The sequence below is a fragment of the Oncorhynchus keta genome, chromosome 28 (assembly GCF_023373465.1).
Source record: "Oncorhynchus keta strain PuntledgeMale-10-30-2019 chromosome 28, Oket_V2, whole genome shotgun sequence".
Classification (NCBI taxonomy): Eukaryota; Metazoa; Chordata; class Actinopteri; order Salmoniformes; family Salmonidae; genus Oncorhynchus; species Oncorhynchus keta.
Genome location: NC_068448.1, coordinates 59,233,775 through 59,260,819, shown reverse-complemented (window position 1 = coordinate 59,260,819; position 27,045 = coordinate 59,233,775). Strand labels below are relative to the sequence as shown.

Sequence of the window (27,045 nt, the reverse complement as noted above, 5' to 3'; positions counted from 1 at the left end):
TCAGTAGGGCAAGATATAAAGAATGTCAGTGAAATTACATGAATCAGCTATATTGAAAAAAATGGCAAGTGAAAGCATTATCTGTTGAAGTTTGTGATTTGTTTTACATTTTATTTTTCTACTTTCTTTTCTTTACTTGAATTTAATATATATATATATATATAGCTCCAGTAATCAAATGGTACCAGCTACAGAACAAAGATGCAGCATATCCCTGGTTAATGCCCAATAGACACCTACACACTAATATAAAGCTGAGTAAACATGAGTACCTTGTCCAGAGAGAAGGTCTTGGTGAGAGCGAAGCCCCATCCTTCCATGAAGGCCCTGCGGATCATGGCTGTGCTGGTGGTGGGGGGAGCGGAGGCCAGGCCAAAGGGGTTGGGGAACCTGATCCCACACATCTCCACACCGATGTCCACAGAGTCGATGGCACAGTGGAACAGAGGGAGCTGGGGGACGCTGGACACCGTCTGGCCGTGAAGAGACTGGAAGGTCAAAACATCCAGTTACACTACCATGAGGAAAACGACAGGAATAGGGTTGAAAGTTCCAGGAACAGAATTTAACAGCATTTTGCAATCCTAGTAACAGATCGACAGACCGTAAAGATGACGCCGAAGAACATGGCTGACGTTTTACATTCTCCCAACCAATTGTGCAATTTTGTATTATATATTTTTTTTGCGTTTTCTGTAACTTACTTTTTAACTCATTGTGTACATAATGTTGCTGTCTCTTATGACCGAAAATAACTTCTGGACATCAGAAGCGATTACTCGCCGCGGACTGGAAGAAACGTTTTCCTTTAACGAGTCCGACGAGAAGGATATCCTGCTTTCACTGGAACAGGCCCAGATACACGCCTTTTGTGTGAAGAAAAGACGCCGGAAAAAGGGACGCAGATCGGGGATCCTTCTGAGAAGCCGGAGGCGAGCGAGTAAACTCCCAATGCCTTCCATTCTCTTTACTAATGTGCTATCTTTAGAAAATTAAAATTGATGACCTACTATTAAGATTATCCTACCAACGGGACAATAAAAACTAACATCTTATGTTTCACCGAGACGTGGCTGAACAAAGAAATGGATAATATAGAGCTGGAGAGATTTTCAATGCACTGGCAGAACAGAGACGCTACCTCTGGTAAGACGAGGGTGGGGCTATAGTGGAGCGGGTCGAGAGTTTCAAGCTCCTTTGTGTACACATCACCAACAAACTATCATGGTCCAAACTAGAGGTTGACCGATTATGATTTTAGAATGCCGATACCGATTATTGGAGGCCCAAAAAAAAACAATACCGATTAATCAGCCGATGTAAGTATATATATACATTTGTAATAATGACAATTACAACAATACTGAATGAACACATTTTAACTTCATATAATACATAAATAAAAATCAATTTAGCCTCAAATAAATAATGTAACATGTTCAATTTGGTTTAAATAATGCAAAAACACAGTGTTGGGAGAAGTAAAAGTAAAAGTCCAATATGTGCCATGTAAAAAAGCTAGCATTTAAGTTCTTGCTCAGAATATGAGAACATATGAAAGCTGGTGGTTATTTTTAACATGAGCCTTCAATATTCCCAGTTAAGAAGTTTTAGGTTGTAGTTATTATAGGACTATTTCTCTCTATACCATTTGTATTTCATATACCTTTGACTATTGGATGTTCTTATAACTGGTGGCATCCATAAGTCTAAATATTGCTGTTATATTGCACAACCTTCAATGTTATGTCATAATTATGTAAAATTACATAAACAATTAATTACGGTCTTTGTTAGGAAGAAATGGTCTTCACACAGTTCGCAACAAGCCAGGCGGCCCAAACTGCTGCATATACCCGGACTCTGCTTGCACAGAACTCAAGAGAAGTGACACATGAATTTCTTTTAACTAAAAATGCAGGTTTAAAAAAATATACTTGTGTATTGATTTTAAGAAAGGCATTGATGTTTATGATTACGTACATTGGTGCAACGACGGTGCTTTTTTCGCAAATGCGCTTGTTAAATCGTTACCAGTTTGGCGAAGCAGGCTGTGATTCAATGATAAATGAACAGTCACCGCATTGATTTTTTGCAACGCAGGACAAGCTAGTTAAACTAGTAATATCATCAACCATCTGTAGTTAACTTGTTAAGATTGATTGTTTTTTATAAGATACGTTTAATTCTAGCTAGCAACTTACCTTGGCTCCTTACTGCACTCACATAACAGGTGGTCAGCATGCCACGCAGTCTCCTCGTGGAGTGCAATGTAATCGGCATTCAAAAATGCAAATGACCGATTGTTATGAAAACTTGAAACCATCCCTAATTCCCTAACCGATTAATCGGTCGACCTCTAGTCCAAACATACCAAGACAGCCGTGTAATGGGCAAGACAAAACCTTTTCCCCCTCAGGAGACTGAAAAGATTGGCATGGGCCCCCAGATCCTCAAAGGGTTCTACAGCTGCACCATCGAGAGCATCCTAACCGGTTGCACCACTGCCTGGTAAGGCAACTGCTCGACATCTGACCGTAAGGAGCTACAGAGAGTAGTGCGAACGGCCCAGTACATCACTGGGGCAAAGCTTCCTGACATCCAGGACCTATATAATAGGTGGTGTCAGAGGAAAGCCCATAAAATTGTCAGTGACTCCAATCACTCAAGTTATAGACTTTTCTCTGCTACCGCACGGCAAGTCGTACCGGAGCGCCAAGTCTAGGACCAAAAGGCTCCTCAACAGCTTCTACCCCCAAGCCATTAGACTGCTGAATATTTAATAAAAATCGCCACCGGACAATTTACATTGACCCCCCTTGTACACTGCTGCTACTTGCTGTTGTTTGTTACCTATGCATAGTCACTTCGCCCCCACCTACAGATTACCTCAACTAGCCTGTACACCCTGCACACTGACACGGGGTACCCCCTGTATATAGCATCGTTATTGTTATTCTTATTGTGTTACCTTTTATTATTACTTTTTATTTTAGCCTACTTGGTAAATAGTTTCTTCTTCTTGAACTTCACTGTTGGTAAGGACTTGTAAGTAAGCATTTCACGGTTAAGTCTACACTTGTTGTATTCGGGGTATGCAGGAAATAAAGTTTGCTTTGACAGAGCTGTGAGATAACGAAAATAACCACTGGTATTATGACAAAAGTCAACATACAGCAGTCATATACTCAGCAGCCTCCTCATCCCCCCTAGGCACCCAATGTCCCAAATGGCAACCTATAAAGTAGTGCACTATATAGGGAATAGGGTGCCATTTGGGACGCAGCCCCTAAAGTCAAGCATACAACAGTCATCCATCCATCCAGCAGCCTCTTCCTCTCCCCCTCCTAATTAGCCCAGCGTTTATCACAGTCTCTGATTGCTTTTGTAATGATGTCACCGCCGCATAATGAATGAGGAGGTGTCACGCTGTGTGTGTATGTATTTTTTTGTGTGTGTGTGTGTGTGTGTCATGCTGCGGCAAGGCGGCTGTTACATGACAGCCGGTGTTCCCCTTCGAGGGGTTTGGCATGTGGAGGAATACACGCCAAACACACGCCAGGCAACACGGGGGAAAACAGCAGCGGGGAACATGTAAATACAAAATATGGTGATTATTAGGAATACTGGGGGGTTCCAGAGTTCCAACCAACAACAGCTTTAGCTGTCAAGATGTTGACATGTTCTGGATCATCGTCTTCCCCACAACATGTCTCCTTATCTGAATCCCAAATGGCACCATATTCCCTTTATCAGGGCTCTCCAACCCTGTACCTGGAGAGCTACCGTCCTATAGGTTTTCACAGCAACCCTAACCCTAACCTGATTCTAATAATTAGCTGGTTGATAAGCTAAATCAGGTTAGTTACAACTGGGGTTGAAGTGAAAACCTACAGAAGGGTAGCTCTCCAGGAACAGGGTTGGAGTGCCCTGACCTATATAGTCCCTGGTTAAAAGTAGTGCACTACATAGGGAAGAGTGTTATTTGGGACAAGTCCATTTCTACTTTGAAATTGGTTTCTCTCATATGGTGGTGAATGAATATATGCTTGACCTCATTCATATAAGTATATAGATAATATTTTAGAGTAAAAAGAAACCTCTCACCCAGGTGTCCCATGCAGCACTAAGTTCCCAGAATTCCTTGCATAAATAAGGTCTAAATTCAACCATGCACATGATATGATAGCAAAAATACACTGAAAACAGCCTAAATGCACTGCTCGAAAGGGAGACCTATGACACAGTAATATCACATTCTAATATAAAACACACTATTATCCTGAACGTGGAACACACAGTTCAAGGGATCCCTGAATGGCTCAGATATTAATTGCTGACCATTTCCAGCAAATTGCCTGAATTCATTTCCTCTTCCTTGGTCGATTACTGTACAAAACCAAGCAATATACTGTTGCTTCCTTTCTGGTTACAAGTGGCATTTAATCTGCAAATAAACACTTATCTATGCTTTGCAATGAACACAGTTACATTACTACAATTAACCTGCATCTGAACCGGGCCCCGGTCTGCCGAGCGCTGCACTCTGCAGTATAATCTGAGGGGAAACGGAGGGATGGGGGAGGAGGATGGAGGGATGTAGAGGAGGTCAGGCACCTCAGGAAGACAAGACGGCACGCTGGGAGAATTGGAGGCTGGGAATCAACCGCTGTCTCTGTTATTACGTGCGGGAGCTGTAAAGAGTCCTCTCTGATCCTGCCTTTACACAGACTAGTGCACCACACACCCATCTGTACTGCACTTTGACTCATTCACTTAGTGTTCACCACAGTAAGTGCTGCGTGCAGTACAGTAGGGGGTGTACATGCTGAGTGTTCGAGGTGAACGTAGTAATGATGATGATGTATCATTTGGCTTCCTTTCCACTTCCTTTTCAAACCCACAGAAGACATGAATTAATCCACAACGGAAAGAGCTAATATTGTATCGGGACTATTTCAATATTGACATATTCTGCTAATTGAGAAGTGATGTAATTGCCTTGGTTCATTCATGAATCTACACACAGGGATGCTGTTATTGGGAAAAAGAAAAGGAAACAAATGAAAGTCGAGCAAGATGAAGTACTGAACATTGATACTGTGTAAATGTTTATAGTCACTCTCAAAAAGAGAGGGTTTACTTGATCGCCAGTGAAACGTTAGCTTTCTCTAAAGCCTCCATCTTTCCTTTTGTATTTCTTTCTCCTCCTCCCTCATGTGTGAATGTTGAAAACCTTGTAACATTCTGTATATGTGTGTGTGTGGAACACAGCCCTGGGGCTGGGGACACACCTGTAGGTACTTGTGCATGTGCCAAGATGCCTGTTTGCCGTCGTTGACTGACTCCACGGTGGTGTTTGCCTGTCCTGCCACGTCGCCCCCAGCAAACACCCAGGACTCACTACTCTGCATGCTCTCTGGGTCCAGCTCTGGGAGACCCCAGCGGGTCAACCGCACCGGAGCCATGGCCTCTTTCACTGGAGGAGAGGGGAGAGAGGATCCACAATAAGTGATGGTGTGGGCAGTATTTAAGTAAAAATACTTGAAAGTACTACTTAAGTCGTTTTTGGGGGTATCTGTACTTTACTTCGCTATTTATAATTTTGAAAACTTTTACTTTTACTTCACTACATTCCAAAAGAAAATAATGTTATTTTTACTCCATACATTTTCCCTGAAACCCAAAAGTACTCTTACATTTTGAATGGACAGGAAAATGGTCCAATTCACACACTTGTCAAGAGAACGTCCCTGGTCAAACCTATTGCCTCTGAGCACACGTGCTTTGTTTGATAATTATGTCTGAGTGTTGGAGTGTGCCCCTGGCTATCCATACATTTAAAAAAACAAAAAACAAGAATGGTGGCATCTGGTTTGCTTAATATAAGGAATTTGGAATGATTATACTTTTGACACTATATACGAATATATGTTTAATTTACTTTTGATACTTAAGTATATTTAATATCAAATACTTTAAGACTTTTACTCAAGTAGAATTTTACTGCGTGACATTCAACTTTTACTTGAGTCATTTTCTATTAAGGTACCTTTACTTTTACTCAAGTATGTCGATTGGGTACTTTTTCCACCACTAGGTGTGGGGTGTGTTTGTGTTTGTGTTTGCGTGTGCGTGTGTGTGTGTGTGTGTGTGTGTGTGTGTGTGTGTGTGTGTGTGTGTGTGTGTGTGTGTGTGTGAGTGTTTGTGTGACAGAGAGAGAAAGGGAGAGAAAGAGGCGAGAGACGACAGAAAGTGATAGAGAGAGGAGAAAGAAAGAGAGAACGAGAGAGGGGAAGATAACGAGATAAAAAAAAAAATTGTAGTGAGAGTGACCGACCGTGATGGACTACAAACCATACAGAGAGCAATATGAAGTCTGTGACAAGACCGATGACAGCGGGGGATTCACGCTCTCTGTCTCTCCCCTCACTCTCAGCTAGGTTAATGTAACATCTCCTGAGGCATTCATTCACCGTTAGCTGAATGTTAGCCCAGAGATCCTCTGTCAAACTGATCTACATTATAAAAAAGCTCATTTTCTTCTACCTCACCTATACAATTCATCTTTCAGACTAAATGCTTTTCAGCATGGAAGATGGCCTGCATCTATCAGCAGGGACATTTTTAAATACAGATCTGCGAGTTGGACAAGATTTATTACACTCTATTAGAATTACTAGAGGGAGGGGGGAAAGTTTCACCTTCCCAGTCTATTCAATGGGGAAAGGTTTTCAGCACACAACTAAGAATACAATGTTTTATTGCAACCACACTGTTGAAGTTGAATTCCTCCATAAGGGGAGGACAGAGGAGAATGTGTAGAGAGTTGACATGCGTTCGGCGTGTCAAACCCCTCAGAGCGGAACACCAGCTGTCATGTCACGGCCGTCTTGCTGCAGTGTTACACACACATGACAATGTATGATGCGGTGACTGTTATCACACACGGTGATGAGGGATAAACACAGCAGCATCGTCCTGCTATAGTGATGAACAGACTCACAAGACATTGGGGAAACAAAATGGTGTCAAGATGATTGCAATAGAAATTCTGGGCTTTTGCCCATTAACTTAGTAGAAGAAGACACATACCTCATTATACTGTACAAAAATGTGTATTGGTATATTCAGCAGAATATTTAATATGGCATGTTGTTTTACCATACATTTCCATATAATCCATATGTTTAATCATCCATTCTGAGCCATTATTAGCATATGCTATAACAGCTAGAGCTAGACCTACACAACACAAATTCGGCAAAAAAAAGAAACCTCCCTTTTTCAGGACCTTGTCTTTCAAAGATCATTCGTAAAAATCCAAATAACTTCACAGATCTTCATTGAAAAGGGTTTAAACACTGCTTCCCATGCTTTTTCAATGAACCATAAAGAATTAATGAGCTGCAAGAAGGCATGAGGACTGCAGATGTGGCCGGGGCAATAAATTGCACTGTCTGTACTGTGAGACGCCTAAGACAGCGCTGCAGGGAGACAGGACGGACAGCTGCTCATCCTCTTAGTGGCAGACCATGTGTAACAACACCTGCACAGGATCGGAACATCCGAACATCACACCTGCGGGACAGGTACAGGATGGCAACAACAACTGCTTGAGTTACACCAGGAACGCACAATCCCTTCATCAGTGCTCAGACTATCCGCAATAGGCTGAGAGAGGCTGGACTGAGGGCTTGTAGGCCTGTTGTAAGGCATGTCCTCATCAGACATCACCGGCAACAACGTCACCTATGGGTAAAAACCCACCGTCGCTGGACCAGACAGGACTGGCAAAAAGTGCTCTTCACTGACGAGTAGCGGTTTTGTCTCACCAGGGGTGATGGTCGGATTCGTGTTTATCATCGAAGGAATGAGCTTTACACCGAGGCCTGTACTCTGGAGCGAGATCGATTTGGAGGTGGAGGGTCCGTTATAGTCTGGGGCGGTGTGTCACAGCATCATCGAACTAAGCTTGTTGTCATGTTAGTGTTCTGCCATGGCCAGCGAAAAGCCCGGATCTCAATCCCATTGAGCACGTCTGGGACCTGTTGGATCCGAGGGTGAGGGCTAGAGCCATTCCCCCCAGAAATGTCAGGGAACTTGCAGGTGCCTTGGCGGAAGAGTGGGGTAACATCTCACAGCAAGAACTGGCAAATCTGGTGCAGTCCATGAGGAGGAGATGCACTGCAGTACTTAAATGCAGCTGGTGGCCACACCAGATACTGATTGTTACTTTTGATTTTGACCCGCCCTTTGTTCAGGGACACATTATTCAATTTCTGTTAGTCACATGTCTGTGGAACTTGTTCAGTTTATGTCTTAGTTGTTGAATCTTGTTATGTTCATACAAATAAATGTTAAGTTTGCTAAAAATAAACACAGTTGATAGTGAGAGGACGTTTCCTTTTTTGCTGAGTTTAAATCCCTCATAATAACAGCTAGCTATAACTGCTGTAGCTAGGGCCAATACAACACCTGCATCCCTCATAATAACAGCTAGCTATAACTGCTGTAGCTAGGGCCAATACAACACCTGCATCCCTCATAATAACAGCTAGCTATAATTGCTGTAGCTAGAGCTTATACAACACATACATCCCTTATAATAACAGCTAGCTATAACTGCTGTAGCTAGGGCCAATACAACACCTGCATCCCTCATAATAACAGCTAGCTATAATTGCTGTAGCTAGAGCTTATACAACACATACATCCCTTATAATAACAGCTAGCTATAACTGCTGTAGCTAGAGCTTATACAACACATACATCCCTTATTATAACAGCTAGCTATAACTGCTGTAGCTAGGGCCAATACAACACCTGCATCCCTCATAATAACAGCTAGCTATAACTGCTGTAGCTAGAGCTTATACAACACATACATCCCTCATAATAACAGCTAGCTATAATTGCTGTAGCTAGAGCTTATACAACACATACATCCCTTATAATAACAGCTAGCTATAACTGCTGTAGCTAGGGCCTACACAACACCTTCATCTGTCATGCATAGTACCTGGCAACACAAACAGGGGGGAGTGTTTTGAAGCCACCGTGCCTCTATCTTGGCACTCCCCGAAAATTGTACAAAATATTTTATAGAAATGCATTTATTAATGTCTACGTCTTTGATTTGACCATGTTTATTATATTACACACACCTTAATGCATACATTTAAACTATATTATATGAGCTAAACATACAAATAAAGTATAATTTTTAGAAAGTACTAAAGGGGAAGTGCTTATATGGCCAACCAGTGGCTTCAAAGCATCTCACTGGCTAACACATAGCATGAGCAATCCAAGGTATATATATATATATATCTTTGGCATGAACGCACACGCATGCAAACTATGCACACGCCCACACACAGAAACACACACACACTTTTTGTGACAGTACAGCGTAAAGGGAAAGAGATGCTTAGCTAACACAGAGGAGGTGGGTGCTTCATGTCTCCAGTTCCCCACCCACCCTCCATGAAACTCAGCAGGAAGGAGACCAAAGCAGGAAGGAGGCATGGGTGCAATAATGGCTGCCTCCCTCCCTCCCAGAACTGAGTCTGCTTCCCAAATTACACCCTATTCCCTTTAAAGTGCGCTACTTTTGACCAGGACCCATAGGGCTCTGGTCAAAGGCAGTTGACTACATAGGGAATATGGTGCCATTTGCGACGCACACTGGGTCCAGCCCACCAGACTATACAGGCCAGGTTTTAACTGCTAACTCATCCTACAGCTGTGTTCACTGCCAAGCGGAACATCCTCTGTGGGTCTGACAACATACTTAAGTGGATAAGTGATTCATAGTTCAAGAATAAGGATCATTCTGACTGTACTACTCTGGGGATTCTTTTCTCAGCATTTTGTTGTTTCTGTATGATGAAATCACACACTAAAAACACACAGACGCTTGCAAGCACGCTTGACACACATACGCACACAAACAAACACACGCACTCTCATGCCAAGGCACGGATCAATTCCTTACTAAATATGCAGGCAATCAGGTTTGGCAAAAATATCATCCTATCAAATTAAACTAGTTTGCTCGGAGTCACGCACCCCATTTAATTCAGGCTCTTATCAGTAATTCCTCATGTTTTAATTAACCTTGGTGATTAATTGCTAATCATAACAATACCCTCCTTAGCACTCGATGACACCTTCGGGGATGTGGAGCAGGTTCTAAGGATGTTTCTTTAGCAACAGGTCAACCATAGTACCAGGGGGGAGGAAGAGAGATACTCCGTGTCCCAAATGCCATCCTTTACTGTGCACTCCTTTTCACCAGCGCTTGATGGACCCTGGTCAAAAGTAGTGCACTATGAAAGGAATAGAGTGCCTTTGGACACGCAAAAAGAGTAACAAAATGGATAACAAAATCCATTTGAGCTGTGAAGAGGTGGAAGTGGGTAGACCGAATCAGTGGAGCAGATTACGATAACAATCAGTCAATCAAGCCTTTACCCCATCTATAAAATCAATAAGACACAGTCAGATAGACACAGTCAGGCAAGAACGTCAGCGGAACTCTGTCTACACCGAGTCTCTCACACTCTCTATCTTAATTACTTTGGGTTGAGTAGATGTGTATTTCACCATCACGACCGATTATGAATGCGTGTAAAACATCTTCAGTTTCTGCCTGCTTAGGTAGCCCCAACTATGTATTTGTGCATCTGTGCTGCATCGCAAGGTTGGCTAATGGCAGCGCTAGCTGGGTAACCAGTTGTAAAGCTCTGTCGCTCTATCGCCGAGCACTTGTGTGTGTGTGTGTGTGTGTGTGTGTGTGTGTGTGTGTGTGTGTGTGTGTGGTCGTCTGAGCTTAAAACTCATTACAGTGATTTCATGTCATTGTTGGGTGACTCTGGACAGTGTGTGGCGTTTGTGGCCCTGCTGTGATACCCACCTGTTTATTCAATAGCAGCCTAATTGAAAATCATAGCAGGTATGGCCTTTTCTCAACGCAATCTAATTACCTGCCCTGGCGACAGTGTCACACAAAAAGACAGGCGTCGTCTTGTAAGCAAGTGGGTTTTAAAAAAAAAAGATCATCCTAGACGAGGGCTCCCCTACTGGTGCCCTCCAGGTTTGGCCCCCACATGTTTTCTGAGCAATTTTTAAAAATAAAATAATAATATTTATATATATATATATATATAATAATATAATATATTATTATATAATATATATATAATGATAATATATTATTATACACAGTCAAACATTTGGACACACCTACTCATTCCAGGGTTTTTATATTTTCTATATTGTAGAATAATAGACATCAAAACTATGAAAAAGCTCAATCATATGGTAACCAAAAAAGTGTTAAAAAAGTGTCAGCCCCGATGAGGTAGTCACCTGGAATGCATTTCAATTACTCGATCCCTCCGATGTCAACAACTACAGACCAGTATCCCTTCTTTCTTTTCTCTCCAAAACTCTTGAACGTGCCGTCCTTGGCCAGCTCTCCCGCTATCTCTCTCTGAATGACCTTCTTGATCCAAATCAGTCAGGTTTCAAGACTAGTCATTCAACTGAGACTGCTCTTCTCTGTATCACGGAGGCGCTCCGCACCGCTAAAGCCAACTCTCTCTCCTCTGCTCTCATCCTTCTAGACCTATCGGCTGCCTTCGATACTGTGAACCATCAGATCCTCCTCTCCACCCTCTCCGAGTTGGGCATCTCCGGCGCGGCCCACGCTTGGATTGCGTCCTACCTGACAGGTCGCTCCTACCAGGTGGCGTGGCGAGAATCTGTCTCCTCACCACGCGCTCTCACCACTGGTGTCCCCCAGGGCTCTGTTCTAGGCCCTCTCCTATTCTCGCTATACACCAAGTCACTTGGCTCTGTCATAACCTCACATGGTCTCTCCTATCATTGCTATGCAGACGACACACAATTAATCTTCTCCTTTCTCCCTTCTGATGACCAGGTGGCGAATCGCATCTCTGCATGTCTGGCAGACATATCAGTGTGGATGACGGATCACCACCTCAAGCTGAACCTCGGCAAGACGGAGCTGCTCTTCCTCCCAGGGAAGGACTGCCCGTTCCATGATCTCGCCATCACGGTTGACAACTCCATTGTGTCCTCCTCCCAGAGCGCTAAGAACCTTGGCGTGATCCTGGACAACACCCTGTCGTTGTCAACTAACATCAAGGCGGTGGCCCGTTCCTGTAGGTTCATGCTCTACAACATCCGCAGAGTACGACCCTGCCTCACACAGGAAGCGGCGCAGGTCCTAATCCAGGCACTTGTCATCTCCCGTCTGGATTACTGCAACTCGCTGTTGGCTGGGCTCTCTGTCTGTGCCGTTAAACCCCTACAACTCATCCAGAACGCTGCAGCCCGTCTGGTGTTCAACCTTCCCAAGTTCTCTCACGTCACCCCGCTCCTCTGCCCTCTCCACTGGCTTCCAGTTGAAGCTCGCATCCGCTACAAGACCATGGTGCTTGCCTACGGAGCTGTGAGGGGAACGGCACCTCAGTACCTCCAGGCTCTGATCAGGCCCTACACCCAAACAAGGGCACTGCGTTCATCCACCTCTTGCCTGCTCGCCTCCCTACCACTGAGGAAGTACAGTTCCCGCTCAGCCCAGTCAAAACTGTTCGCTGCTCTGGCCCCCCAATGGTGGAACAAACTCCCTCACGACGCCAGGACAGCGGAGTCAATCACCACCTTCCGGAGACACCTGAAACCCCACCTCTTTAAGGAATACCTAGGATAGGATAAGTAATCCTTCTCACCCCCCTCTTTAAGATTTGGATGCACTATTGTAAAGTGACTGCTCTACTGGATGTCATAAGGTGAATGCACCAATTTGTAAGTCGCTCTGGATAAGAGCGTCTGCTAAATGACTTAAATGTAAATGTAAATGATGCTTCGTTAAAAGTGTATTTGTGGAATTTCTTTCCTTCTTCATTCGTTTGAGACAAGTCACTTGTTGTGACAAGGTAGGGGTGGTATACAGAAGATAGCCTTATTTGGTAAAAGACCAAGTCCAGCTCAAATAAGCAAAGAGAAACAACAGTCCATTACCTTAAGACATGAAGGTCAGTCAATCCGGAGAATTTCAAGAACTTTGAACGTTTCTTCAAGAGCGTCTGCTAAATTACTTAAATGTAAATGTAAGAGCAGTCGCAAAAACTATCAGGCGCTATGATGAAACTGAATCGTGAAGACCGCCAAAGGAACGGAAGACCCAGAGTTACCTCCGCTGCAGAGGATAAGTTCATTAGAGTGAACTGCACCTCAGATTGCAGCCCAAATAAATGATTCACAGAGTCGAAGTAACAGACATCTCAGCATCAACTGTTCAGAGGAGACTGCATGAATCAGGCCTTCATAGCCGAATTGCTGCAACAACAAAAAATATGACTAAAGTACACCAATAAGAAGAGACAATAATTTTTGGTTCCAACAGCCGTGTCTTTATGAGACACAGAGTAGGTGAACGGATGATCTCCACATGTGTGGGTCCCACCGTGAAGCTTGGAGGAGGAGGGGAGGTGTGATGGTGCTTTGCCGGTGACACTGTCTGGCATTTATTTAGATGTCAAGGCACAATTAACAGCATGGCTACCACAGCATCCTGCAGTGATATGCCATCCAATCTGGTTTGCGCTTAGTGGAACTATCATTTGTTTTTCAACAGGACAATGACCCCAAAGACACCTCCAGGCTGTGTAAGGGCTATTTGACCAAGAAGGAGAGTGATGGAGTGCTGCATCAGGTGACCTGGCCTCCACAATCACCCAACCTCAACCCAATTGAGATGGTTTGGGATGAGTTGGACGGCAGAGTGAAGGAAAAGCAGCTGTCATGACTTTGGCCTGGGGGGTGGGTTTATGACAGTCATAAATACCTCTTCCCCCTTTTTCCTCTCTCTACCCTACTGATGTTACATTTGCAAACCCCTTGGCTAACATAGAGATTCTGGGAACATCAGAAGGTGGGGGGAAATGAACTATATTCTGGTAATCCGACCAATTGAACATATGCGGTGGTACTTAATGAATATGATGTCAGTTCGGTTGTCATCTAAGACATTCTCATCAGTGATAAGATGACAAACTCTACAGTGGAAAGTCTACACATCAGTTATCGGATTCACATGGAATTGTTGTTCAATTTAAATGGTTGAATATGAAATTATTCGTGATGGGATGAAATGTGATTGTAGCTTCTGAAAAGTGAGATTTGGGTTTTCGTAAGGTTAGGGCTCTGCTCAATCAGTGGCCCGCCCCTGTGAAGAGTCATGGGTTATAAAACTTTTCAGACACACCCTTCTCGCTCCACTATATGACAATATATGTTGACAATATAACCTCCTGTTCCGAGGATGTGAGGACGACTGTCCGATGTCAGAATGGTTCAGATAATAACTACAGAACGAAGCCAACATCAGCGTGAGCTTTGGTTGCGAATGGTATGAACTTTGAACTCTTATTCACTACAGAAGTGATACCTCCTAGCCGTTGAGTTAGCAACAGCAGCTGCAAACGAGGGTTAAGAAGGAACAGACAGAGTATCCCGTCTATCACACAACGATAACGTATCCAATTGACCATCAGAGACATTCTTCAAAGGACAACGGACTTGGTTTGGCAACACGGCCTTCCATCTACCACCAACCTACTGAAGTGCAGCTCAGAGTAAATATTTATTGCATTTTCCTTTTCCAAATGGGCGCTAATTTAGAATGCATAAGATACAGCTTCTTCCTTTGTTACGCTCTTTCACAACCCAACCCTTTTCTTTTGTGTAACAAGCTGTCATGTCTGTTCCGCCCGCTAGGGACTTTTTCCTTTATGACGTAATTTGTAATCAATTTATGATTAATTACGTGTATGTGTAATTCTGTGTGATTAGTTAGGTATTTAGTAAATAAATAATTAAACCCAATTTTGCATTGCTGATTCAGCTTGTTAGCCAGGGTATAACCGAGATAACCAAGAATGTACAACTTTCAGATGAGACTTAATTAAGGTGACAATTAATATTGACTGCTATTGATGTAAAATATTACTAGGTCTTTAAGAGTTTATTCGGAAGATAACAGCTCTATAAATATTATTTTGTGGTGCCCCGACTCTCTAGTTAATTACATTTACATGATCAGCTCAATCAGGTAATATTAATTACGGATAAATTATTTTATAGAATAGCATGTCATATCACATAATCCGGCATAGCCAAAGACACGACACAGCCAACAAGTGCTCAGCATATGTGGGAACTTCTAAAATATACTTTGATTTGTTTAACACTTTTTTTGTTAATACATTATTCCATATATGTTATTTCATAGTTGTGATGTCTTCACTATTATTCTATAATGTAGAAAATAGTAAAAATAATGAAAAACCCTTGAATGAGTAGGTGTGTCCAAACCTTTGACTGGTACTGTATATATATAGTTGGACATTAAAGACAGTAACAACACCAAGAAATCAGCTTCAAGTGATGTAATTTAAAAAAAATCTGTTCCCAAGTATTCCCAATAATAGAGAGACACGTGATCGAATTCAAATATAAGTTAGGTTTGAAATTAGTAAAATATTATATCTGTTTTGGCGGTGAATTTTCAGTCTACACATTATTTGTAATTATGTTCCAACCCCCTGACAAGGTTCTGTAAACACTCACATACAGGCAGACACACAGGCACGCTAACATGCGCACACACACACACACACACACACACACACAAGACCCTCAAAACCCAAGTACATTGAGTTCTCATCACCGGCACTCATCTAAATTAGAGCCTCAACACAAGACATAGTGTTTAGATGATGATGAGGAAAACAATGTGATGAGTGTCGTCTTAAGTCCTACTCCAAATGTGCTAAACAATGATAAGTTAGACAGTCCTATCCATACGGGACCACTGTCGTCGCTCGTATAATGAGAAATCTCCAGGAGAAAGGGGAGATCCAGGTGTACCATCAACATAATGGTTTGTGTTTGTTTGCCAGGCTTTCTGTCTGTCTGACTCTGTTTAATGCAGCTCAAGGATAACATCCTCACGCTGTTTTTAAAGCAATAATGTAGACAACATTCAACACAAACTCTTCATTTGAGGATATTTGTAAAAGTTGATAAAAAACCATAAGAGTGGACTGTGCTGTCAAAGAGTCTACTCATATGGTAAAACTCAGGTTCCATTCAGAGTAAAGGTATTATTATTGTGTATCAATAGCAAGACTATTGGCGCCCCCCCGTGGGTTGTGCCGTGGTGGAGATCTTTGTGGGCTATACTCGGCCTTGTCTCAGGATGGTAAGTTGGTGGTTGAAGATATCCCTCTAGTGGTGTGGGGGCTGTGCTTTGGCAAAGTGGGTGGGGTTATATCCTGCCTGTTTGGCCCTGTCCAGGGGTATCATCGGATGGGGCCACAGTGTCTCCTGACCCCTCCTGTCTCAGCCTCCAGTATTTATGCTGCAGTAGTTTATGTGTCGGGAGGCTAGGGTCAGTCTGTTATATGTGGAGTATTTCTCCCGTCTTATCCGGTGTCCTGTGTGAATTTAAGTATGCTCTCTCTAATTCTCTCTTTCTTTCTTTCTCTCTGAGGACCTGAGCCCTAGGACCATGCCTCAGGACTACCTGGCATGATGACTCCTTACTGTCCCCAGTCCACCTGGCCGTGCTGCTGCTCCAGTTTCAACTGTTCTGCCTGCGGCTATGGAACCCTGACCTGTTCACCGGACGTGCTACCTGTCCCAGACCTGCTGTTTTCAACTCCCTAGAGACAGCAAGAGTGGTAGAGATGATCGGCTATGAAAAGCCAACTGACATTTACTCCTGAGGTGCTGACTTGTTGCACCCCCGACAACTACTGTGATTATTATTATTTGACCATGCTGGTTATTTATGAATATTTGAACATCTTGGCCATGTTCTGTTATAATCTCCACCTGGCACAGCCAGAAGAGGACTGGCCGCGCCTCATAGCCTGGTTCCTCTAGGTTTCTTCCTAGGTTTTGGCCTTTCTAGGGAGTTGTTCCTAGCCACCGTGCTTCTACACCTGCATTGCTTGCTGTTTTAGGCTGGGTTTCTGTACAGTACTTTGATATATCAGCTGATGTAAGAAGGGCTATATAAATAAATGTGATTTTGATTCATACAAAAATCGTCCCAACAAATTGTTGTGATGTTCAATGCACTTTCAATAAAGTTTGACTCTGATTGATACCTTTGGGGTCGCTCAGCATGGATCCGAAGGCACTGATGATGTAATCGGCCTTGAGGCGTATGATCTGATCCTCGTCCTCCATCCAATCACCTTCGTCTGTCAGCTCCGTACGACAGAACTCCATTCCCGCCAAGCGACCCGCCTTCATGATGACCTCACGAGGGGACAGGAAGGGCATGAACTCACACTTCTCTTCCATGGCCAGCTCCATCTATAGGTAGGAGAAATATAGAGCTCAGGGGTCAATGGTGATGGGTCATCGACAGGTTACATCTTTAAATTGTGGCTTGAATTGTGTTTAATTATTTTAAGTATCAAAGATTCTAATTCTTTTATCACAATATTTCTCGTCAAATGCAAAGTCATTTTAATCTAAAACTGGACAAAAATATGTCTAATTATCAAGCCCAAGGTACAACTTTTTTATTCCCTTCGTTTGTCAGGACTGGAAAATATATTTTGTAGTCTCACACATTACAACGGCACACAATAGAAGACACTAGGAAGTTTTCCTGCTTTGTTCAAAGACCTTCAATTTCATACGGATTAATGAAAAAAGGCCCCATCTACAACAAAGTCATTGAAATTACGTTTCCAGTCCTGAGATGTGCACAAAAGGGAAGGGGGGTGGGTTGCTTCTATAATAGCTCCCCCTTTCTCTCAGTTTTCTGAAATTGTCTCAGTTGACATCAATGCTCATGCTTCACACAATATTGAACTTTTTTCAATGTGATGTGAAGGTTACTGACGCCTACAAGAGGCCTAAACTTAATATACCTTATAAACAAACTTAATTAGTGTGAGGCGATGCTAGCAGCTTAACTGTCTGCTTCTGCGGGGAAAAGCAAACAGCTGTTGATAATCACCTTACTTTTCTCATTTCGTTAGGGTTATTTTTGGCGTTACTATGGCAGCAAGAGGTGTGCTCTGACACGACGCATGACTAAAGGTGCCGTTGGACGATGATTCTAGAATGAACTGTGCCGTCAAGCTCAACTCTCAACTAGAATAGCATTGACAGAAAGACACCTTGAACTTTTCATCACACTCACAATCATAACTAATATACGGCAGTTGAAGAATGCATCTTAACTCCAAGTGCTACTTTTACTGATGGTCTAACACATCAAAAGTTGATAAGAATCAAGACTGAAGGGAGTATTACGAGTCAATGTCATGCTTCAAATGCAGGGATATCTTTTGAAGGAACAGTGAAAATAGCAACAGCACTGCCTATGATATCCTTCCTCTCTCCTTTGTGGCAGCGCTACTAGAAAGGGACAGATCCCAGTGAGTCCGTCTGGGGCTCACGGCAGTGTGTGTGTGCAGGCGGAGAGCTTTTGACAGTTATCGCCCTCCAGAACCTAAGACAGGCCTTTGTAATAAACCAGAAAAAAGTGTCTTAAAAAACATGTCAGCAGGGCCAAGGAGAGGACACTCACACAGACAGCTTAATAAAGACAGCGTCCTCTCTCCTCTTCACTAGCCTTCTCCCTAACACTATCTCTGTCTATCTTTCTCCCTCAGTCTTTCTCTCTCTGTCTGTCTTTCTCTCTCTCTTTGTCTGTCTTTCTCAAACAAGTTAAGCATCTGGTACACTGGTAACATTTAGCGATCTCTCTCTCTCTCTCCCTCTCTCTCTCTCTCTCTCTCTGTCAACCTTTTCTCCTTTTCTCTCCTTTCTTCTGGTTTGTCTCTACCTCCTCGGGGACAGCCCTGATGTTGGTGAAGCCTTTCCTAAACACCACGTAGACCCGCTTGGCACCGCAGCGCAGGGAAGAAGTGGCACAGTCGAAAGCTGTGTCTCCTGAACCCAGAACAATCACCGTGCCACGCAGCTCCGGCAGGGAAGACTTGCAGCTGCACATTCCTAAAAGCGGGAGGAGAAGAGAAAAGGAGTTACAATCTGATCATTTACTGTGTTGATTTTGAAATGACATATACAGTACAGTGCCAGTCAAACGTTTGTAGAAATAGTAGGTATGTCCAATGTAGAATAAAAGTGAACACAACAAAACTATGAAATAACACATACAGAATTATGTAATAACCAAAAATGGTTTAAACAAATCAAAACATATTTTATATTTGGGATTCTTCAAAGTAGCCACCCTTTGCCTTAATGACAGCTTTGCAGACTCTTAGCATTCTCTCAACAAGATTCATGAGGTAGTCACCTGGAATGCATTTCAATTAACAGGTGTGCTTTATTAAAGGTTAATTTGTGGAATTTCTTTCCATCTTATTGCGTTTGAGCCAATCAGTTGTGTTGTGACAAGGTAGGGGTGGTATACAGAAGATAGCACTATTTGGTAAAAGACCCAGTCCATATTATGGCAAGAACAGCTCAAATAAGCAAAGGGAAACGACCGTCCATCATTACTTGAGGACATGAAGGTCAGTCAATCTGGAAAAATAACTTTGAAAGTTTCTTCAAGGGCAGTCGGAAAAACCATCAAGCTCTATGATGAAACTGCCTCTCATGAGGACAGCCACAGGAAAGGAAGACCCAGAATTACCTCTGCTGCAGTGGGAAAGTTCATTAGAGTTACCAGCCTCAGAAATTGTAGCCCAAATAAATGCTTCACAGAGTCCAAGTAACAGACACATCTCAACATCAACTGTTCAGAGGAGACTGTGAATCAGGCCTTCATGGTCGATTTGCTGCAAAGAAACTACTACTATAGGACACCAATAAAAATAAGAGACTTCCTTGGGCCAAGAAACACAAGCAATGGACATTAGACCAGTGGAAATCTGTCCTTTGGTCTGATGAGTCCAAATTGAGATTTTGAGTTCCAACCACCGCGTCTTTGTGAGACGCAGAGTAGGTGAATGGATGAACTCCGCATGTGTGGTTACCACTGTGAAGCATGGAGGGGGTATGATGGCGTAGGGGTGCTTTGCTGGTGACACTGTCTGTGATTTATTTAGAATTCAAGGCACACTTAACCAGCATGGCTACCACAGCATCCTGCAGCGATATGCCATCCCACCTGGTTTGCGCTTAGTGGAACTATCATTTGTTTTTCAACAGGACAATGACCCCAAAGACACCTTCAACCTGTGTAAGGGCTATTTGACCAAGAAGGAGAGTGATGGAGTGCTGCATCAGATGACATGACCTCCACGATCACCCGACCTCAACCCAGTTGAGATGGTTTGGGTTAAGTTGGACAGCATAGTGAAGGAAAAGCAGCCAACAAGTACTCAGCCTATGGGGGAACTACTTCAAGACTGTTAAAAAGCATTCAGGTGAAGCTGGTTGAGAGAATGAGAATGAGTGTGCAAAGCTGTCATCAAGGCCAAGAGTGGCTACTTTGAAGGATCTAACATCTTAAATATATTTTGATTTGTTTAATACTTTTTTGGTTACTACATTACTCCACACGTCTTACTTCACAGATTTGATGTCTTAACTATTATTCTATAATGTAGAGCATAGTAAAAATAAAGAAAAACCCTTGAATGAGTAGGTGTGTCCAAACTTGACTAGTACTGTATGTCTAAGTGTTTATTTCATTGTGGAAAACTACACTGAACAAAACCATAAAATGCAACATGCACTTATTATTAGGATTTTACTGAGTTACAGATCATAAAAGGAAATCAGTCAATTGAAATACATTAATTGACTCGGAATACAGATATGCATCTGTTGATCAGACACTGAGTCAAAAAAAGGTATGGGCGTGGATCAGAAAACCAGTCAGTATCTGGTGTGACCACTTCACGCAGCGCAACACATCTCCTTCGCATAGAGTTGATCAGGCTGTTGATTGTGGCCTGTGGAATGTTGTCCCACTCCTCTTCAATGGCTGTGAGAAGTTGCTGAATATTGGTGGGAACTGGAACACACTTTCGTACAAGTCGATCCAGAGCATCCGAAACATGCTCAATAGGTGACATGTCTGGTGAGTATCCTTGCGACATGGGGCTGTGCATTATCATGCTGAAACATTAGGTGATGGCGGCGGATGAATGGAACGACAATGGGCTTCATGATCCTGTTATGGTAAATCTGTGCATTCAAATTGCCATCGCAATTGTGTTTGTTGTCCGTAGCTTATTCCAGCCCATACCATAACCCCACCGCCACAATAGGGTACTCTGTTCACAACGTTGACATCAGCAAACCGCTCGCCCACACTACGCCATACACGCTTGTCTGCTATCTGCTCTGTACAACTCTGGTATTCATCCAGTGTGCCAGTGGCCATCGAAGGTAAGCATTTGCCCACTGAAGTTTGTTACGATGCTAAACTGCAGTCAGGTCAAGACCCTTGTGAGGAGGCTGGTGGCTGGTCTCAGACGATCCCGCAGACGACGAATCCAGATGTGGAGTTCCTGGGCTAGCGCGGTTACACATGGCCTGCGGTTGTGAGATCGGTTGGAAGTACTGCCATATTCTCTAAAACAATGTTGGAGATGGCTTATGGTAGAGAAATTAACATTCAATTCTATGGCAACAACTCTGGTGGAGATTCCTGCAGTCAGCATGCCTATTACACATCCCCTCAAAACTTGAGACATCTGTGGCACTGTGTTGTGACAAAACTGCACATTTTAGAGTGGTCTTTTGTTGTCCCCAGCACAAGGTGAACCTGTGTAATGATCATGCCGTTTAATCAGCTTCTTGATATGCCAGACCTGTCAGGTGAATGGATTATCTTGGTAAAGGAGAAATGCAACAAATGTGTTCACAGCATTTGTGAGAAATAAGCTTTTTGTGTGTATGGAAAATTATTTTAGCTTAGGAAACATGCATTTACATATACTTTTCAGTATAAATGAAATCTTTAAAAAAAAGAAAATTTAGTTGCGGCTGCCGATGCTCGTTCTATTGGCTGCGGTGTTCACCTGTTTTGCTGGCTTTGGAGACCAAAGGTAGGAAATCCTTTGACGTGTAAAAGCCTTGTTCGATCGTCAGCTCCTCAAATATTTGATGTCTGTTAGCCTGTGGAAGACCTGGTGACAAAACGACACAGAAGTAAAGCAACGGAGTTGAGAAAAGTATTTTAGCAACAAATTAACAAATGGCACAGGCAGAATAACATACATTTCTGAAAGTTTAAAGCCCTTACAGAAAAAACACGACTTTCATGTGATCACATATGTGAAGTTAATGTGATAGATAACATGTGACAGCATGTAAAAGCAACATGTGATAACATGAAACTACATATGTGAAAACATGATCTCATTCGAAATAAATGTGACAAAATGTCTACATTTTTCACATGTGAATCTGCAATTCCACATGCGAGGTGAAAAGATGTTATTCTCCTCAACATAATGAACTCTAAATGTAACACATTTTCTCCAAGTGAAAAAATGGGAATGAAATTATATGGGGGTTTTATAAAGTAAGTGGTACGCTGTTCAGATAAAATTGTGTCAAACAAATCTTTTGACATTTGACATTCACTTAACACGGACTTTTCAAAATGACCACAACTGTGATTTGAACTCAACCGCTCATCTTTCTGCAGTTCTGACTATTCTGTCATCATTGATTTCCTTTACTTATTTCCGCAATTTGAGGGTTTTCTGTATAGTTGTCTAATGTTGGTGGGGAATATTATTCTGTTTTAATGTTACTCCTGAATCACTATGATGAATATACATGTGTATTTTAAGTAAAGTAAATATCAGTTTTGTTAAGACCAACTATCCTTTTCTCTCACGCCTCTTGTCTACTGGTGACACTTTCTACAATCCTATGGAAGGCAGAGCTCTCTATTTTAAATGTATTTTTATCAAGAGTCAGTTAAGAACAAATTCTTATTTACAATGACGGCCTACACCGGCCAACCCGGGCAACGCTGGACCAATTGTGCTCCGCCCTTTGGGACTCCCAATCACAGCCGATTGTGACACAACTGGGATTTGAACCAGGGTGTCTGTAGTGAGATGCAGTGCCTTAGACCGCTGCACCACTTGGGAGCCCCGCTACTGTCATGTCAATCCAGTGAAAAACTACACTGGACAGAAACGGTTTTGTATTGGTTCCATTGTGTTGAGTACTGAGTTCTAAACCTTGACCTACAATTATCACTGTGATATATTTTATAGGGACAATAATAATCTATGCCTTAGAAATACCTGACAAAGCCTCTATTTTACCACAAGCAATCATGTCACATTGATATGAACAAGGCTCAGATCTAACACAATAGTAGAAACTGAGACTTGTTGGCTGCGTTTAAACATATCTTTTCCCACTAATTGGTCTTTTGACGAATCAGATCAGCTCTTTTGTCCAAAAATGGTCAAAATAACAGAATTGGGCTGCTTGTGTAAATGCAGCCACTGAGAAGAATTGGAAAGTGACACACTGAAATAATATAGCAATAACCTTTTTGGAGCAATATTGTAACATTAACTATATCAGTATGTTAGTATATATTTATATTAACCAACTTGTTAAAATGCATGGCTCCTAATGGGGATATTATTGTATATCACGGCTGAGAGCTCATTAAATATGGATATGAATTGCTGAGTAATGGTGACTGGGAGGGTAAATTGTGACACATAGCAGAGTAGTTTTACAGTGTTTAAAAATGCAAGGTTACAGTATATGAAACAATGGGCACATTCCACTAAGAAAGACAAGTGAGTACTGTCCCTCATTTCTAGGAGAAGCTTTTGGGGCAGCCAATTCGGCAGCAGTAGTAATCCAAAGAAAATAGACTCCGGCAACTGCTCTAATACTACAAACATACAGTATCTCTATAAGTAGTTAAACTTCTTTGGATTAATTAACAGTATATGTGCCAAACAAACAAAATAGCATTTGTGATCAATACAAACAAAATACTATAGCACCATTATTGAAACCACTGCATGCAGCTAAACAACCACAGGGACGAGTTCAAAGTGAAGTTACAGGACATTACCTTTAACTTCTTGGTGACTGGGGGGCAGTTTTGAGTAGCTTGGATGAATAAGGAGCCAAGAGTAAACTGCCTGCTACTCAGCCATAAAAGCTAGAATATGCATATAATTAGTATATTTGAATAGAAAACACTGAAGTTTCTAAAACTGTTTGAATGATGTCTGTGAGTATAACAGAACTCATATGGCAGGTGAAAACCTGAGAAAAATCCAACCAGGAAGTGGGAAATTTGAGTTTTGTAGGTTTTCAACTCAAAGCCTATCGAAGATACAGTGGGATATTGGTCATGTTGCACTTCCTAAGGCTTCCACTAGATGTCAACAGTCTTAAGAACCTGGTTTAATGCTTCTACTGTGAAGTGGGGCCGAATGAGAGGGGATTAAGCCAGGTGTCTGGCAGATTGCCACGAGCTCGTGGCGCGCGGTGATGTGAAAGTTAGCTTGCATTCCATTGCTTTTCTACAGACAAAGGAATTCTCCGGTTGGAACATTATTGAACATTTATGATAAAAACATCCTAAAGGTTGATTCTATACTTCGTTTGACATGTTTCTACGACCTGTAATATAACTTTTTTGACTTTTCATCCGACCTTTCGGATGGACTTGCACCCGTGTTTGGATTTGTTTACCAAACACCCTAACAAAAGGAGCTATTTGGACATAAATGATCAACTTTATCAAACAAATCAAACATTTATTGTGGAACTGGTATTCCTGGGAGTGCATTCTGATAAAGATAATCAAAGTTAAGTGAATATTTATAATGTTGACTGCACAATGGCGGATATCTTTTTGGCTTGTTTGGTCTCTGACACAGCGGTTGCGGTAAGGAGAGGTTTATCTAAAGTTCCATCTGTAATAGGTGTATCTTTTATCAATGTTTATTCTAAGTATTTCTGTAAATTGATGTGGCTTCTCTGCAAAATCACTGCATGTTTTGGAACTACTGAACATAAAATACGATTTTTGACTTGTTAAGGATAGGGGGCAGTATTTCCCCTTTGGATGAATTGCGTGCCCATAGTGAACTGCATCAAAATCTGTCCTAAATTGCTAATATATGCATATTATACTTAATATTGGATAGAAAACACTCTGAAGTTTCTAAAACCGTTTGAATTATGTCTGTAAGTATAACAGAACTCACAGGGCAGGCAATCTTGCAAACTAGTTTTGAAATCCTGAAAGTTGGGGCAACGTTGACGTCAACAGCCCCCTCCCTTCCCAACAAGTTATGGATCTGGAAACACTTCCTATGTCTTCCACTAGATGTCCTCATTCAGTAGAAAGTGTAATGGAGCATTTGCTGTGAACTTTGACCTAATGGGAAGGAAAGTGTGACAGTGTCACAAAAGATTCATGTGCTTGAAGGCGGGTATGCGTTTGGAGTGCTTCGTCTGTTCCAATCAGCCCGAGATGAACTAGGATTGTCCAGTTGGAATGCTATTCGTTTTTTACGTTTATAACATCCTGAAGATTGATTCTGCACTTAGTTTGACCAGTTTCGTCAACCTGTAATATGTCATTTGGAAGTTTTGATGCAAAATTATCCTGGACCAGAAGTCATTTTTTGGGCATTTGAGCTGAAAGTGGTAGCAGATGCTGCTACATGGACACTAGAATTGAACATTATGAAACCAAATGATTTATTGTTGAACTAGGACTCCTTGCACTACATTCTGATCGAAGACCATCAAAGGTAAGGGAACATTTATGTTGTAATTTTGTATTTCTGTTGACTCCAACATAGCAGAGAAATATTGTTACGTCTGAGCGCTGTCTCAGATTATTGCAATGTTAGGCTTTTTCCGTAACGTTAAAAAAAAATGTGACACAGCGGTTGCATTAAGAACCAGTGTATCTTTTTAATTATATGTAGAACATGTATCTTTAGTCAAAGTTTATGATGAGTATTTCTGTTATCTGGCGTAGCTTTCTATAATTCCTCCGGAAATTTTGGAGAATTTTCTGAACATGGCGTCAATGTAAACAGAGATTTATGGATATAAAATGCATATTATCGAACAAAACATAAATGTACTGTGTAACATGTTATATGACTGTCATCTGATGAAGATTTTCAAGAGGTTAGTGAATGATTTTTTTTAAATTGTGCTTTTGTCATTTTATCTTTTGTGGTACAAAATGGCTACGCATTCTCTTTGTTTTGGTGGTGGTCTAACAAATATATGCTGTGTTTTCGCAGTAAAACATTTTAAAAATCTGACACGCTGGGTAGATGAACAAGGTGTTTATCTTTCATTTGAGGTATTGGACTTAATGTGTGGAGGTTAAATATTTCCCTGCGCCACCGTTTCAGCTGAACGGGGGGGGGTGTATTTCCTGTAGGGGAACCCATAGGCTTAACTTAAACTTCTCCTTATCTAAAGTTCCATCTGTAATAGTTGTATCTTTTATCAATGTTTATTTCAATGAGTATTTCTGTAAATTGATGTGGTTTCTCTGCAAAATCACTGCATGTTTTGGAACTACTGAACATAAAATATGATTTTTGGATATAAATATGCACTTTATCAAACAAAACATACATGTATTGTGTAACATGAAATCCTATGAGTGTCATCTGATGAAGATCATAAAAGGTTAATGATTAATTTGATCTATATTTCTGCTTTTTGGGCCTCCTCTCTTTGGCTGGAAAAATGGCTGGGTTTTCTGTGACTTGGTGGTGACCTAACAATCGTTTGTGGTGCTTTCGCTGTAAAGCCTTTTTGAAATCAGACACTGTGGCTGGATTAATGAGAATGTTATCTTTAAAATGGTGTAAAATACTTGTATGCTTGAGGAATTTTAATTTAGATTTTTGTTGTTTTGAATTTGGCGCCCTGTACTTTCACTGGCTGTTGGCGGGATGGGACGCTACTGTCCCAAATATCCCAGAGAGGTTAAACCTATTAATCTGGGTTTAC

At 41.9% G+C, this 27,045-nt stretch overlaps 1 protein-coding gene across 2 annotated transcripts in view; it reads right to left on the bottom strand.

Annotated features, from left to right (window-relative positions):
• The window catches only part of LOC118361160 (dihydropyrimidine dehydrogenase [NADP(+)]-like), a 237,050-nt gene that overhangs the window by 113,091 nt on the left and 96,914 nt on the right, over window positions 1–27,045 (bottom strand). The window contains exons 9-13 of one of the 2 annotated variants that reach the window (XM_052483339.1): window positions 22,074–22,181; window positions 18,914–19,083; window positions 17,214–17,424; window positions 5,295–5,479; window positions 273–488 (exon numbers count right to left, since the gene is read on the bottom strand). The exons of the other annotated variant lie outside the window; for it this stretch is intronic. Of the exons in view, the coding sequence (XP_052339299.1) occupies window positions 273–488; window positions 5,295–5,479; window positions 17,214–17,424; window positions 18,914–19,083; window positions 22,074–22,181 (890 nt within the window). The remainder of the gene's footprint in view (window positions 1–272; window positions 489–5,294; window positions 5,480–17,213; window positions 17,425–18,913; window positions 19,084–22,073; window positions 22,182–27,045) is intronic. 2 annotated transcript variants of the gene reach the window in all.